Source organism: Hippocampus zosterae, chromosome 6, assembly GCF_025434085.1.
Source record: "Hippocampus zosterae strain Florida chromosome 6, ASM2543408v3, whole genome shotgun sequence".
Lineage (NCBI taxonomy): Eukaryota > Metazoa > Chordata > Actinopteri > Syngnathiformes > Syngnathidae > Hippocampus > Hippocampus zosterae.
Window position 1 is genome coordinate 20740342 of NC_067456.1, and position 16789 is coordinate 20757130.

The window sequence follows — 16789 nt, forward strand, 5'->3', positions numbered from 1 at the left end:
AAATCTAATTCGTTTTATTCTGCTTTGGACATCGAAACTGTATAATACAAATTGCATCCAATAAGTAAATAATAATGATGTTTCATCACAATTCCATATTAGCATTTGGGAATAATGTTGCTTTCAGAACAATTACAATATTTTAAGTCGTTTTTAAAATATGTGTGTGTGTGTATATACTGTATATATATACAGTATGTATATACACACACATGTATATATGCTGTGCTCATTTTAGGAGTACATGACATTGGTGTAAACAAGATTTCATAAAATATGTTGATATTGCTTGACATTTACTATGCCCCACTTCAAAACGGACCTCAGAGGAAAAGTGAAGGAGTTTTGGTTATGAAGGGGCGGGGCTGTTTTCACACCCCAAAACGTCACAGTTACGTTGCAGGAAACGAGTTTCTACAGCTACCCTCCCCCACATCACACTCGCTGACCATCAATTAGGAAACGCGCGCTTTGCTACCTGCACAAAAGGAAGGCGTTGAGAAGAGTGAGCGTACGAGTCAGCATCATCGAGAAAACCCCAGAAAGTGACAAATACTTCAGAATTAAAGCAGGTAAGACACTCAAGTTTTGAATATTTTCTTACAAGTTAGTTATTCTAAGTAATTCGGGCAGGCTCAAAGGTTCATGTTATATCAGCATTAGAGTGAAACCAACTATATGAATAACTCTACTATGCTGTACCTAAGGAGTTGTCACCAAGATAGAAAGTTTCCTCTCAAACAATACACTTTCAATAGGCCGTCAGACACACAATACAGCGCCACAGAATAGGCCGTTGGTGTGGTAAAATCAAGTTTTAACACCCCCCCCCCCCCCCGCCGCCGTCGTCGTCGTCGCCATTTTAGTTGAGCAGAAAATTAGTTGCAAATGACCCAGCGTCTTTCGCCGCCGCCGCCATCTTAGTTGAGCAGAGAATTAGTTGCAAATGGAACCAGTGTCTTTCCATATACAGAAAGTAACTGCAAAAAGACGATGTAAAATACCAAGCAATTTACAGATAACAAAGTGGGTTGAACGAAATATTATACTGTGAACCATTATCAATACAAAAGTTAAAATAAAATAATAAATAAATAAAAAATAATAATAAAGGTTAAATGTGTGGATCACCAAAACCTATGCATTTTGGGCTGAAAAACCCCCCACTTATATGAGGAGAGATGCATATTTTCTATGTTTGTTAAGCTTTCTACTATTTTATGGGGACATTTTGATGATTTTTTTTGTGGCAACATACATTGTCACTGTCATCAACCTTTGCGATTTGTAACCACACTCGCTCATCGTTTATTGATCCCAAATATCCTTATTGGCAAAGTCGAATTAGTGGTGATTGAAACTTTGACTTTTCAAACGTCAAACCAGTTATTGGCCCTGGCTTATAAAAACACACTAGTGATGCATTCTCAGCATGAATCTTAACCTTATCATACTCATATCAACTTAGTGATTAGACGTTAATCGGCAAATTAGTGGATGAATGTTGATGTAATTCAAGGAGAAAAAAATGCTCTGGCGTGCAGAGATTTAGTGAATATGCGTTCATTTTAGTCGCCACATACTAAGAGAAATTTCCTCTTCTGGGAATATAATAGGATGAACGTGGAAGGAATTCAAACAAATTTGATTAAAAAGTACACATGATGCGTTCAAAGAATTAATGTAAATATTGTAATTATATACAGAAATGGCATCTTAATAGGTGTATGAAAAGATTGACCTGGGTACAGCTCACGTGGAAAATTGTTCTCTCCGCACTCTGTGTCGGCCATCATTGTTATTGGATTGCCAAATACTTGGAAATAAGCCTCTCTTTGTGACGCAGATGATTCGCCAAATGTGTAGTGGCAACTAGTACAGTATTAAATTTACATTTATTAAGTTTTTAATTTTCTGAAATATCGATTGCTGGTATTGGCAGCCTCCACGATAACCTTAAAATAATGCCGGTATCAGCCTGATACCATTATTTGGTTTCGGCACCTACCTATCTTTGCCAAGCACTGGAAATGAGTGATATAGACATTTTTAAAAATTATAATAAGTCGACTTTTAATTGATTACCCGGTCAGTTTCAAATGCTTTATTTGCCCATATTAAACAAAATAAGTTATTTCTATAAGGTATTTCTGTTTTGCCATGTTAATGTGTTCGATTAATACTTTATCCCACAGAACTATCTTGTCATGTAAGCCTGAATTATCAGTACTATTCTCTAACATCATTAATTGCAATGGTATTTTCTGATCTTTTTTTTTTTTTTAATAACAGATGGACAATCCCACTGAAGATGGTGATTATTCTGACTCAAGTCTTTTTGGATCAGATGAGGAATACAAACCAACTAAGACATCCTCTGAGTCGAGTGATGACGAGGAGATATTCCATTCCATCCAAAGGTAGAAAAATTGTTCTCTTATGATACATCCAGTGAAGACTCTACAAGTCATCAGACATATGAAGCAGAGGAGCACAGTCATGTCTGCAATTCGTAAAGAAGGTAACCCATTAACCTATGTAAAAACAAAAGATGAGCAAAGAAGATCCTTCTTTAACCATAAAAACATTTACAAAAAGGGAAGGCAAACGAGTTTGGCACAGAAGTCATTATTGCTTCTACTGTGGCCAATCAAATTTAAAGATGGCAAGGCAATTGGAAAGGAAACATAAGGAATCACAAAATAAATTCTGTGGGGGGGTTTGTGAACACATAACAAAGGAACAAACTACACAATCAACTCTGAGACGGTCCAGTCTCCTACAAAAGGAAAGATGACAGAAGTACAAACGAGCACGAAAGCAACACATTCTACCCGTATGTAATCAACTCTTTTCACGCGTAGCAAGTCTACTCCTGTAGCGTTCACACGTCCCATTTTATATCGGTGCTGCCCCGCATACTAGCATTTACTCCAGAGTAAATGTTTAAACCACCTCCTGAGCAGGGTTACATTTGCTCCGTTTTAAGCTGTTTTCAGGGGCTACACTGGTGTAACTTTGTACGTGGCAACGCTCGACATGGGGGCAGTCGGCTTTTGGGGAGGGGGGGGGGCATAACGGATGAATGGACATGTCAAGAGTTTTAATTTCTCCATATTTTGTTCCAGTCAGTTGTCACGCAGTATGAGGAACATATATAAATTATATTTAATCCTTGTGTATTTTTAGCCGTTATAAATCAAATGTTTCTTGGTGGAAATAATGCGGCGTAAATTCACTCTAGCACCTAAAGCACTATGAAATGACATACAACAAAAATTTCTACTGTACAATATTACACGATCGATTACAGCATTGTTTTGGGTATTTTTGTATTTAGATTCATGTTCTTACCATTTCATTTATCAAATGCATTGCCCACACTGGACAATGTAATCTATCAATATAAAAGTTGTTTTTCGAAACCCTTGCTATTCGCGTTCACTGGCTGCCACTGGAATGCACTTGAAGGGGGAAGATAATTTATGGATGATGGTTATTTTGAATCAGGAATCAGTATTTTATTTCTGCCAAATATTTGCATTGGTCTAACAAAATTTAATTATGTCGGTTGGTTCACACTGACTAGCATGAAATCATACAAGATGTTCTTGTAACATACCTTTCAAATGTTATATGTTGCCCAGTAAATCTTCTCTATTCTTAATGGAAGCACGAACTTGTATTTAATACACAATACAATGATTTGCATGTCATGTTCAACCTCTATTTAATTGGCTACACTACTATGTTGGAATTGATGGCTGCAACACGTTCCAAACAAGCTGGGACAAGGTGGTTTTGGATGCAGTGCTCTCTGATAGGTCGATGGTCATGGCCTTTGAATGTTTTCTGTTTTTGGCCTTGCTGCTTACATGCACTGATTGGTCCAGATTCTCTGAACCTTTTGATATTATGGACCAAAGATGACATAATCCCTCAATTCCTTGCAATTATACGTTGTGAAACTCTGTCCTTCAACGATTCAACTTGTGGTGACCCTCACCCAATCTTTGCTTGTGAATTCAGGATAGCTACTTTTTGACCCAATCATGGCACCCACCCATTCACAGTTAGCCTGTTCACCGTTGGGATGTGACAAACAGGGGTTTGATGAGCATTTCTCAACATTATTTTTTTTGTTAGCTGTTCCATCTTTTATGGAACGCATTACAGCCATTAAATTCTAAGTTAAATATTATTGGAAAAAATTAAATGTACCAATTTGAACATTGAATGTTGTCTTGTCTTTGTAATGCTTCACTAAAATATAGGTTGGACATGATTTGCAAATCATTGTATTCTGTTTTGATTGATGAGCATAATGTCCCAATTTCACTGGAATTGGGTTACTAAATGAATGCCTTGATAGCATATTTTTGTTCAACACTGATTTAGTAAAATGTGTCACTTTGTTCTCCTTTTCATGTGGTGGTATCGACCTTTAGCCCCAAAAAGGGAAAAGCATCTCTCCAAAAGAGGGAAGACTGAATTGGATGGTAAGCTTTGGATGAGGAACTATATCTCTTTTTTCATAATTTAACCAGTTAAAATGCATGCAACGTATTTGACAATGAGTGTCAAATCAGGGATGTCCCATTTCATTTCAGATTCGAGTCCAGGCGGGGACCCTGGCGGTCCGATCCTTGGCTGCAGAAGCTAGCTCTTGGGACATGGAATGTCACCTCTCTGGCAGGGAAGGAGCCCGAGCTGGTGTGTGAGGCAGAGAATTTCCGACTGGATATAGTTGGACTTGCCTCCACACACAGCCTGGGTTCTGGTACCAGTTCTCTCGAGAGGGGTTGGACTCTCTTCCACTCTGGAGTTGCTCACGGTGAGAGGCGCAGAGCAGGTGTGGGCATACTCATTGCCCCCCGGCTCAGTGCCTGTACATTGGGGTTCACACCGGTAGACGAGAGGGTTGCCTCCCTCCGCCTTCGGGTGGGTGGACGGGTCCTGACTGTTGTTTGTGCATATGCACCAAACAGCAGCTCAGCATACCCACCCTTTTTGGAGTACTTGGAGGGTGTGCTGGAGAGTACTCCTGCTGGGGACTCCCTTGTTCTGCTGGGGGACTTCAATGCTCACGTGGGCAATGACAGTGATACCTGGAGGGGCGTGATTGGGAGGAACGGCCCCCCCGATCAAAACCCGAGTGGTGTTTTGTTATTGGACTTCTGTGCTCGTCACGGATTGTCCATAACGAACACCTTGTTCAAACATAAGGGTGTCCATATGTGCACTTGGCACCAGGACACCCTAGGCCGCAGTTCGATGATCGACTTTGTAGTTGTATCATCGGATTTGCGGCCGCATGTTCTGGACACTCGGGTGAAGAGAGGGGCGGAGCTGTCAACTGATCACCACCTGGTGGTGAGTAGGCACCGATGGTGGGGGAAGATGCCGGTCCGTCCTGGCAGACCCAAACGTATAGTGAGGGTTTGTTGGGAGCGTCTGGCGGAATCCCCTGTCAGAAGGAGTTTCAACTCCCACCTCCGACAGAGCTTTTCCCATGTTCCGGGGGAGACGGGGGACATTGAGTCCGAGTCCCATGTTCCGTGCCTCTATTGTTGAGGCGGCCAATCTGAGTTGTGGCCGTAAGGTGGTTGGTGCCTGTCGTGGCGGCAATCCCCGTACTCGCTGGTGGACACCAGCAGTAAGGGATGCCGTCAAGCTGAAGAAGGAGTCCTATCGAGCCTTTATGGCCTGTGGGACCCCAGAGGCAGCTGACGGGTATCGACTGGCCAAGCGGACCGCGGCTTCGGTGGTCGCCGAGGCAAAAACCCGAGCGTGGGAAGAGTTCGGTGAGACCATGGAAGCGGACTTCCGGACGGCTTCGAGGAAATTCTGGTCCACCATCCGACGTCTCAGGAGGGGGAAGCAGTGCACCACTAACACTGTGTACAGTGGGGATGGGGCGCTGCTGACTTCGACTCGGGACGTTGTGAACCGGTGGGCAGAGTACTTCGAAGACCTCAACTCCACCAACACGCCTTCCTTGGAGGAAGCAGAGCCTGGGGACTCTGAGGTGGGCTCTCCTATCTCTGTGGTTGAAGTCACCGATGTGGTTAAAAACTCCTCGGTGGCAAGGCCCCAGGGGTGGATGAGATCCGCCCGGAGTTCCTCAAGGCTCTGGATGTTGTGGTGCTGTCCTGGTTGACACGCCTCTGCAACATCGCATGGTCAACAGGGAGAGTGCCTCTGGATTGGCAGACCGGGGTGGTAGTCCCTCTTTTTAAAAAGGGGGACCGGAGGGTGTGTTCCAACTACAGAGGGATCACACTCCTCAGCCTCCCTGGTAAGGTCTATTCAGGGGTGCTGGAGAGGAGGGTCCGTCAGGAAGTCGATCCGCCAATTGAGGAGGAGCAGTGTGGTTTTCGTCCCGGCCGTGGAACAGTGGACCAGCTCTACACCCTTAGCAGGGTCCTTGAGGGTATGTGGGAATTCGCCCAACCAGTCTACATGTGTTTTGTGGACTTGGAGAAGGCGTTTGACCGTGTCCCTCGGGGAGTTCTGTGGGGGGTGCTTCGTGGGTATGGGGTACCGAACCCCCTGATACGGGCTGTTCGGTCACTATACCACCGATGTCAGAGTTTGGTTCGCATTGCCAGCAGTAAGTCGGAATCGTTTCCAGTGGGGGTAGGACTCCGCCAAGGCTGCCCTTTGTCGCCGATTCTGTTCATAACCTTTATGGACAGAATTTCTAGGCGCAGCCGAAGCGTTGAGGGGGTCAGTTTTGGGGGCCTCAGTATTACATCCCTGCTTTTTGCAGATGATGTGGTGCTGTTGGCTCCTTCAAACGGGGCTCTCCGACTCTCACTGGAGCGTTTCGCAGCCGAGTGTGAAGCGGTTGGGATGGAAATCAGCACCTCCAAATCTGACACCATGGTCCTCGGTCGGAAAAGGGTGGAGTGCCCCCTCCGGGTCGGGGAGGAGATCTTACCCCAAGTGGAGGAGTTCAAGTATCTTGGGGTCTTGTTCACGAGTGGGGGTAGGAGGGAGCGGGAGATCGACAGGCGGATCGGTGCAGCGTCTGCTGTGATGCGGACGTTGTATCGGTCTGTCGTGAAGAAGGAGCTGAGCCAAAGGGCAAAGCTCTCAATTTACCGGTCGATCTACGTCCCAACCCTCACCTATGGTCACGAGCTATGGGTCGTGACCGAAAGAACGAGATCCCGGATACAAGCGGCTGAAATGAGTTTTCTCCGCAGGGTGTCCGGGCTCTCCCTTAGAGATAAGGTGAGAAGCTCAGTCATCCGGGAGGGGCTCAGAGTCGAGCCGCTTCTCCTCCACATCGAGAGGAGCCAGATGAGGTGGCTTGGGCATCTGATTCGGATGCCTCCTGAGCGCCTCCCCGGTGAGGTGTACCGGTCATGTCCCACCGGGAGGAGACCCAGGACACGCTGGAGAGACTATGTCACCCAGCTTGCCTGGGAACGACTCGGGATCCCCCGGGGAGAGCTGGAAGAAGTAGCTAGGGAGAGGGAAGTCTGGGCTTCCCTGCTAAAGCTGTTGCCCCCGCGACCCGGCCCCGGATAAGCGGTAGATGATGGATGGATGGAAAAAAACTTACACCCAAAGAGCAGGCAAAATCTAAATTGGAGAAAAAGACAAGTACTTTTATTTTTTTTACGTATAAAATCCACATTGTAAAGCTATCACAAGGTGGTCTTTGTGAGTATCATTAAATTGCAATTGTCATCATATTTAGGGTCTCCCAGAGCAAATTTGAGGAGACCATGGAATGAAGAAGAAAAGGCTGCTGTGGAAAAACACCTGGGGAGACTTATAAAAGGGTGTCAAGCAAGAACAATGCACTGACTGCAAAATGAAAGAGCCGCAGGCCTTGGCTCAAAGAACCTGTAAAGACGTAAAGAACTTCAAGAAAAGATCTGCTTCTCGAGTTCTTCATTTTTAAATTTAAATTTCTTGCTGGAGTATTTTTTTTTCAATTCTTTTCTATTCTTCCTGAGCAGTGTTGTTAAAAATGTTCTACTTGAGGTGAGATTTAATGTTGACATGTACTTATAAAGTTTTACAATATATTTGATTTAGTTCCGTAAATTAATTGGCCAAAGCATGGGTCACTTTTATTGTAGTAGTAATTGTACAGCAATCAATCGGTTCAAGTTGTGATTGATATATAATGTATAAATGAGGAACTCTGCTTATCTTAAGTTGAAACTATCAAATTATTCATAAAACAGACTACTCACACTTTTTAAAATTAAAATACAAAATGTCTGCTGTGTAATTGCAGGTTAATAAGAGAGGAAAAACTCTGAAGGCCATACCAAAAGTTGATTTGTATGCTTAACTGCAACAAAACGAAAAAAGATAAGATATTTTAACCAAAGTCACAACAGGAGTGAGGACTTTGAATGTGCCCATTCAGAGTCCTCACTCCTGCTATGATTTCAGTTTCAAGTCTACTTTTTATTGCTCTGTTTTTTAAAGAAGTTGAAGTGGGGAAAGTAGTTGGGGTGACATCTAGTGTACAAATCTAAGACTAGTTCCTCTCTAAACCTATCAGAAAGGGTGGTCCTCACTCCCTATCTGGAGTTACCCGGACCTCACAAATATAGTCGTACAGGAATGTGTGTGTGTGTGTGTGTGTGTGTGTGTGTGTGTGTGTGTGTGTGTGTGTGTGTGTGTGTGTGTGTGTGTGTGTGTGTGTGTGTGTGTGTGTGTGTGTGTGTGTGTGTGTGTGTGTGTGTGTGTGTGTGTGTGTGTGTGTGTGTGTGTGTGTGTGTGTGTGTGTGTGTGTGTGTGTGTGTGTGTGTGTGTGTGTGTGTGTGTGTGTGTGTGTGTGTGTGTGTGTGTGTGTGTGTGTGTGTGTGTGTGTGTGTGTGTGTGTGTGTGTGTGTGTGTGTGTGTGTGTGTGTGTGTGTGTGTGTGTGTGTGTGTGTGTGTGTGTGTGTGTGTGTGTGTGTGTGTGTGTACAGATGAGTTTTACTTGGTCACATGTGTTATATTCACTCAATTCATAATATTCATTCATTCTCCAAACCACTCATCCTTCACTTCACAAGAGTTGCATTGGAATCATTAATGGCCATTTGATACAAAAAAGAGTGTGTGTCTGTGTACGCAGTAATGTATACAGTTCAGGTGTAGAGTATCAACAAATCACACCAACACAGTACAGTATTTTTATGTTGATTTTTTTTTTTCTGTTTTGGGAAAATAAGAGTTTATTTGGGGTTGTTTTGTTGGATTCATTCTTTGGTGAATGAAAATGTTTGCCTGCGTATCATACCGTTTTATTGCTAGTTGCAAGTAACCGTTGATGATCACTGTCTGGTGATTCTCGTGCATACTGAAGGATTTGTGTTGCCATTTGCATTGGTTCCTTTCTGGATCATGGCTTGTCATCAGGAGTTGAACTGGGCAGATCATCTTCTTCCTCAGACTTCCTCAAACCTCACATTGGTGGTTTGCTCGAGCAATTCTGTGATTTCTTTTGCTGTGTAATCTTTAGTGACAGCCAAATCACAGCCCATATTTAGAAGATCCTGGTTTGTCCACTCGCTCAACGTCTCATTCTTTACCTCGCCTCCCTCACCACACAAGACAGAATTGGTCAGCTGATACCGTCTAACAAACTTTTGCAGCCAGCCACCGGACGCTTCGAAGTCGTCTATGCCCATAGATTGCGCTATCGAGCTAGCCTTCTCACGAATTAGCGGCCCAGTTAGCGGGAAGTTTTTAGCACGACAACAGTGAAACCATTCTAGCACACGATTATTTACCGCGCTGTATCTCGTCCGTCAAGCCACAAGCAATTTCCTATGAGCAGGGAGACTCCCACATTCGTACTGGGCAAGAATTGATGCCTTTTTTTGTTTTGTTTTTTTAAAGTTTTGTAGATTTGGGTCTTTCCGACTCATAAGTGTCTCCTGGATGCTTTTTACTTTGTGTCCAGCTTCGCTCAAACCTATGCATTTCACTTGCTCCTCCACAGTCATTACAGTTCGTCTTTGTTTTGATGCCATGATCTACAGGACGCAAGTGAATAAAGTCAAAAGTAAAAGTAAAGTTCGCAATTACAGTAAAACGCACGGCAATAAAAGTCACATACACGTTGTCGTTTCGGAGCCGATGATAGAAAACGGCAAAGCGAACACGTTTCTTCCATCGTGTCACCCGTTGTGTTGAGTGGACGCTGCTTTTAAGCTAGTGCTGTGATCTAAAGGACGTAAGTGAATAAAGTTAAAACCTTTCACAATTAAAATAAAATGCACGCCAATAAAAAGTCACTTACACGTCGTCATTTCGGATCCGATGATAGAAAAAGGCGGTGAACACGTTTCTTCTGTTGTGCGGAGTGGGCGTTGCGTGTATTTAAGCTATTGCGGGCTTCTTTCTGCTTCCGGGTTACGAATACCGGAATTTCTGCTTAAGGAAGTTCATATGGAGAAGCTATTTTGGCCCCTTGGAAACCTGAAAAAGGCTCGCTTCCTGTAGCATATTTGCGAACTGCTGGCACAGGTTGTCTTGAAACTGTGCACAGTGTGCAGGGTACAATAGAATCTCACAACATCCACTTGTGTTGCCCATTGTCAGTCGTGTTCCGTTCATTTTGTCCTAGCCAGTTTCGTTTAGATCATTTTGCTGAATCCCAAAAAGTGGTGGTAGGTTAGTTAATTTTCATTTATTTTTTAAATCATGATGAGTATCATTTTTCAACTTATTTCAGTGACTATTTTTTTTCTTGGATTGAATCTTACCTCTGCAACCCCCCACAATAAAAATGATGCATTTGTGAAGCAGTGTGTTTGTGCTTGAACCCCTGACAGTTAATGCAGGCTTATTTAGCGATTTCAGTGTGTGAGTGTGAATGTCAGAGTACAGACCAAGGGTGCGAAATGAGTCCACCCCGCAGCCATCAACTGCCTTTTGACGACCGCTTTTCTTTCGCTATGTTTTCCCCTTCATGACAAAAATGGGCAACGCGAGGAGTTGCCAGACTAAGCGAGTAGACAATGTGTCAGTCAGCCATGATCTCTGTCTCTGCCAACCTGTAGTTAAACGTTATGACCCTGAAGTAGCCATGACAGCCTGAGCATCTGGTTGCTTCACAAAGAGGAGCATGTCATGCAGCTGTCACCGAACCGATTCTGCCGCCTATGTCTTAGTTCCGTATGCGACTGAACGGAACTGTTGAGGGGTCCCTGGTGATTCTGTGACCGGCTCTTATGATACAACAAAGCAAACTTACAAGATATTAATGCCTGTGGAAAAGTGTTTGGCATTGCAAAGCTGTACTGCATCATATTGAGCGGTGGTTAAAATATTTCGGGTTCCAACTTAAGCTAAGTGAGGTATGCAAAATACTAGACTCTCACACCACTGTCGTATTGTCAAGATCTTTTTGTGTGCGGTCATGTCACTGCCTGGCTCTGCAAATGGTGAAATGGATGCAGTACATATAATGTAGAATAGCAGTTATTCTTTGCAGAAAGATTGAAATAAAAAACAGTATTTATTCATTATCTGAGTTGTTGATGTTGGGGCACACAGCGTTTGTGTTTTGTGATGTGTCTGGCATGCTGCAGTTATGCAATATAATGGCAAAGAAGCGAAGACCGATGAACCCTCACTATGAAAAACTATGGAAAATCCCCAGCTTTGCCCATGTTGGTCACAGAAAGGAAAGTGGTACATTCTCACCCCTTTCCCCTCACTTCAGGTGTTCCTCAGGGTTCTGTCCTTGGCCCCTTGCTGTTTCTAGTCTATCTTCTTCCCCTTGGTAATATCTTCAGGAAACATCACATTCACTTTCACTGCTACGCGGATGACACCCAGCTGTACATCTCTACCAAACCTAATACCATACTTCCACCATCCTCCCTAACCAACTGCCTGCAGGAATTAAAATCTTGGTTCACCTCAAATTTCCTCAAACTGAATAGCAATAAAACTGAGCTCCTCCTCATTGGCACCAAATCCACCCTAAACAAAATAAACAATTTCTCCATTCCCTTCGACAGCTCTTTCATCTCCCCCTCCCCTCAGGTCAAGAGTCTGGGTGTCATCCTTGATAGCACCCTCTCCTTCACCTCACATATCAAACACATCACTCGTTCTGCATATTATCATCTTCGAAACATCCACCGGCTCCGCTCTTCTCTCTCTCTCTTCAGTCCACTGCTATACTTGTTCACACCCTCGTCACCTCGCGACTCGATTACTGTAATTCCCTCCTGCTCGGTCTCCCTCAAAAAAACCTCCATAAGCTTCAGCTGGTCCAAAATTCAGCCGCCCGCATTATCACACTGACACCATACATAAACCATATTACACCTGTCCTCCAACATCTCCACTGGCTCCCCATTTTACACCGCATTCAATATAAAATCCTGCTCCTCACGTTCAAATCCATCCATAACCTAGCCCCTCCATACCTATCTGACCTCATCCCTATTCCTACACCTGTCCGCTCTCTTCGTTCCTCCTCCTCTCTGTCCCCCCTGCTTGCCTCGTCATCATGGGAAACAGAGCCTTCAGTCGCTCTGCTCCCCAGCTATGGAACTCACTCCCCGCTGACCTTCGTAATACAGACTCATTAACACATTTCAAATCCAGCCTCAAAACACATCTGTTTAGACAAGCCTATTCACTCGGACCATTCATTCATTCATCTTCCGAGCCGCTTGATCCTCACTAGGGTCCCGGCGGGTGCTGGAGCCTATCCCAGCTGTCTTCGGGCAGTAGGCGGGGGACACCCGGAATCGGTTGCCAGCCAATCGCAGATTCACTCGGACCATAAAGCCATTATTTTTATTTATTTATTTGTGTTGTATTCTTTTTTCTTATTTTATTTGATGTTGTTTTTAGCATTGTATTCGTGATTTTAACTGCTTGTTGTAGGGTGTCCTTGAGTTTCTAGAAAGGCGCCCACAAATAAAATTTATTATTATTATTATTATTGCATTAGCAGGAACTAGACTCACACCCCAGCCATTGTCAGGACAGAAAGCAACTGTTTTAAATTGTGAAAATAAAATGCATCATGTTTTTTCTTTTAAGATTTCCCGTACCAGCCAATTATGGTATTGTTTATTGAAATGTAAACTTGTGTACAACTAACACCATAATCTTACATGTACTTGTATTTTTTTAGGAAGCCGTATTAAGTGAGCGATTTTAAAGCTGCTGCCGACTGTATGCCAGTGATCATCGCATAATTGGCAGCTTCCTGAGCACAAGGTTATGCTAATAAAGCACAGTCAGGTGTCATCGGGCCTTGATCCCATCAAGTTTGCTGATGCGTGCAAGGGTGCTACGGCATTTGATAGCGCAGCTACTTAAGCAGGAAACTACTCTTTTGAGAGTTTCTGGAAGAAGACCTTGACATTTTGAGAAATATTGCTGTAGTAGGAATGTTTGTTTTCACATTTACAGGAACAGATTTGGGTGGGAGGATTGACACACAGTATAAACAGCGCGGCTAAATTTCCCGTCAGGGTGAGCAACTCGGGTTGTTGTTGATCCTCCTCGACTATGTGCACTGAGGACATGCCCACCGCGTGCCTGCGTGCGCCTCTGATTGTTTTAATTCTTGCTAGTTTTTCCTCTCCCTCCAATGTAACCTTATCTCCATCTGTTCAGGCTGCAGAGGTGGAGAGGCAGCTATCCACTCAGGTCCATTCATTACGGGACGACTTCAGGGAGAAGAGTACATCTACGAGCCAGCACATGACACGACTAGAAACGCTACAAGCTGAAGTAAGTCGTTATCAGCGCAGAAGCTTGATAGAAATTATGCTTAGGCACGGTTCTACTCGCTCCATCTATGCTAACAAAACATTTTATTCACTTTTGTCATTTCTGCTACAATAAGATTAAGATATCCTTTAATTTGACCCGCAATGGGGAAATTACAATAACAATACCATGAAAACGGTGAAAGGTGACTGTTTCACAAAAGAAATACCACGTTCCTCCTCAAGCAACTTTGAATTTAGAAGCGGAACCTCATCCATTCCACCACACTCATAACAATATATATACATCTAGTCTACTTTCTAACTTGTAGCCCTGACCAAATATGGCGAGCCCATTTTATAAGTACGATTGGATTGCTGTTGATTAGATAAGTCAAATTTGCTGTTGGAGTCATTGACCACACCACAAAGTAAAATTCCAGATTTTTTTTTTTTGATGAGGGACTGGGTGGAGGATGATAATTTGTTTTATGTTTCAGGTCATTTTAATGAAGAAAATGACGGCAAAGGGAAACGCATGTTCTTACTGTGTCAGAGATTGGCTGTCACTTGTGTCATTTTATTGCATTCAAAAAAAAACATTGACAACAACTAATGTCCGAGTATTCTCATCATTTGCTCTCTCTCTTTGTACCTTGCTCAAACTTCTTCCCTCCTCCCTGATTGGAGCAGCAAGGACTCGAAGTGAGTGGTTAACAGGTGTTGTCTGGCCTGACTGCATGCTGCATGTAGCTTCCTTGAAAGTACACAAACAAATGATGCAACAGGGGGAAAAAACCCAAAGATGAATTTCTACACAAGTTGCATGAAATACCAGTTTCTTATCTTGATGTCAACCCCTGCTTCCAGAGGCCAGGCATAAAATAGAAAAACCACAAAGAGGCACATGAGATGTGTTGTGTCGTCAGTCATGTGCTGATATCTGATTGCAGCCGCAATAAACCATTGTTGATATCACGGTAAAAGTAGTAACTTAAAGATTCCCTTTGTCTTCCCTTTCTTCCTTTTTTCTTTCTGTCCCTTCTCTGTTTCTCTTTCTTTGTCTGTCTCTGTTATGTGACAACAGGGAAAATACCCTGACTGCACTATAATTGGGAGAAAGAGTGTGTTCTATTTTTAGCTCAGGTGCTGCAATGTCTGGGTGCTTCCAATTTTCATAGACTTTGATTTCACATGCCGATGCTGACTCCTGCCGTTTGATTAGTGTGAGAAAAAAGACGACTGTGGGCTTAAATTGCGTGATTGCGCAGAACATTGCGTGTATTGATGTGCAAGTTGCCGCAGTGTAGTGTAAAGTAGGTTATCAGATGTAGGTCAAATCCAGAGGGCATAAAATGATCTCTTCGTGTTGTTCATTTAATGTGTGTCTCTACTCCAGCAAAAAAACCCAACAAAAAAAACAATCCAAGTCCCGCTGTGAAGAATATGTTGAGGGGAAGTTGAAGGTCGTCCCTTGCTGACTAAGATGATATTAAGATTTGTGTAGGCGCTACCGTATCACCCAGACATTCCTAAAACGAGGGTAGCTACTACCGCCTACGCCTGTGCTAGGCAACAGGCATTCTTCAGACCAGTGGGAGTACTTTTTAATCTCGTGTAAGAGCCCAGGTTGGCTGGAGAAGGCACAGCGCAATATTTAGTCTTTAATCAAGTCTATGGACTTCCCTTTTTGACTGCCGCTGACCAGAAAATCAAGACGGTCCTCATCTTGGACCCATAATCCTTTTTAACGGGGTGTCATTTCTAATCACTGATGCCGCACATGTTAGATTAAGATGCTGTCGGAGAGGAAGATGGAGCTGGAGCGGCGGGTGCATGCCATGCTGGAGGAGAACGAAGTGCTCAAGAATACTGTGGAAGACCTCAGAGACAGGACGCTGGTGCTGGAGACGCAGTGCCACGAGAAGGACCTGCAGGTACAACATTTAAGACTTTGTATTTATACATTGGATCCTTCAAAAGGTCGCAAAAATTGTGCGCACCCATGTTGCTTATACTTTTTGTCTAAGTGGCGACATGTTTGGAAAGATTTACAGAAAGAAAGAAGGAAAACTGCTTCTCAGTCATCCAAAAATTTGATGTCATGTTGAACAGCAGTAAATCTTGCAACACCTCTCTCACTCTATTTAAAATTATTGCAATATGCCATGGTTTTATTCTCTGATAGTTTATTTCCATCGCAACTCATGGGAAACATGCCATTTGGATTTATTGGGTGGTCTTTTGTCCACATACGCACCTGACAAGCGCAATAGATGAATGGAAGGAAGTCGACTAGGGGGCAGTATAGTGTCTCCGCAGGGTTAGGAGAGATCCTTTTTCTCGAAGCTTTGAATGCCTATTTGTGCTTATTTTATGTTCAGTTGCGGCAGAATCAGGTGGAGCTTCAGGAAGTTCAGATGTCCTACAGGCACCTAACAGCTCGACTTGAGGAGCTAACGGAGGAGACCAGCCTGCATAACCTCACCCCCCACCAGTCCAGCCTGATGTGTGAGATCGAGCAAAGCATGGAGCAAGAGGAGCAGGAGCAGGAGAGAGAGCAGGTAAACCGAACCCCGAATGTCAGCCACAAACCGGCTGCATGGCGTCAAATTCTTCTTTTGGTTCTTTGTATCTCCATTCATAGCTGCGTCTTCAGCTGTGGGAAGCCTATTGTGACGTGCGCTCGCTGTGCTCCCATCTCCGAGGGAATGACGTCACAGACTCTGCGCTGTCCACGGACTCTTCCATGGACGAATCCTCTGAGACGTCGTCCGCCAAGGATGTGCCCACTGGGAGCCTTCATGCTAGCCTGCTAGAACTCCGCAGGCTAACACAGAACCTGCTTGATGGCAACGAGTCAACGGTACCAACGGAGAGTTTACCAATAGCTTTCCAATTTCATACAGTATATGGGAGGGGTGGGGGGAGGGTAGATTTTGCTTTTTGTAGAACGTCGGCTCCAATTTGCATGCGAACTTCATGTGGACAAATGGATAAATGGATCGCAAAGTTTGGGGGGGAGGGCACATTGTTGTACTGTTGGCAACGTAAGTTGTTGTATCCTTCACTGTACTACA

General features: G+C 43.9%; 1 protein-coding gene and 1 long non-coding RNA gene across 3 annotated transcripts in view; both read left to right on the plus strand.

Moving 5' to 3' along the window:
• Window positions 1-16789, plus strand: part of bicdl1 (BICD family like cargo adaptor 1) — a 41947-nt gene that overhangs the window by 14096 nt on the left and 11062 nt on the right. For both annotated transcript variants that reach the window (XR_007962725.1, XM_052068235.1), the window contains exons 3-6: window positions 13615-13731; window positions 15500-15646; window positions 16094-16273; window positions 16357-16575. Coding sequence is in view for 1 of the 2 variants with exons in the window: in XM_052068235.1 (XP_051924195.1) it covers window positions 13615-13731; window positions 15500-15646; window positions 16094-16273; window positions 16357-16575 (663 nt within the window). In the remaining variant the exon portion in view is untranslated. The remainder of the gene's footprint in view (window positions 1-13614; window positions 13732-15499; window positions 15647-16093; window positions 16274-16356; window positions 16576-16789) is intronic.
• On the plus strand, window positions 2408-6342 carry LOC127602325 (uncharacterized). Its single transcript, XR_007962748.1, has 3 exons — window positions 2408-2521; window positions 4449-4499; window positions 4611-6342. It is a non-coding gene; the product is annotated as an uncharacterized LOC127602325 (long non-coding RNA).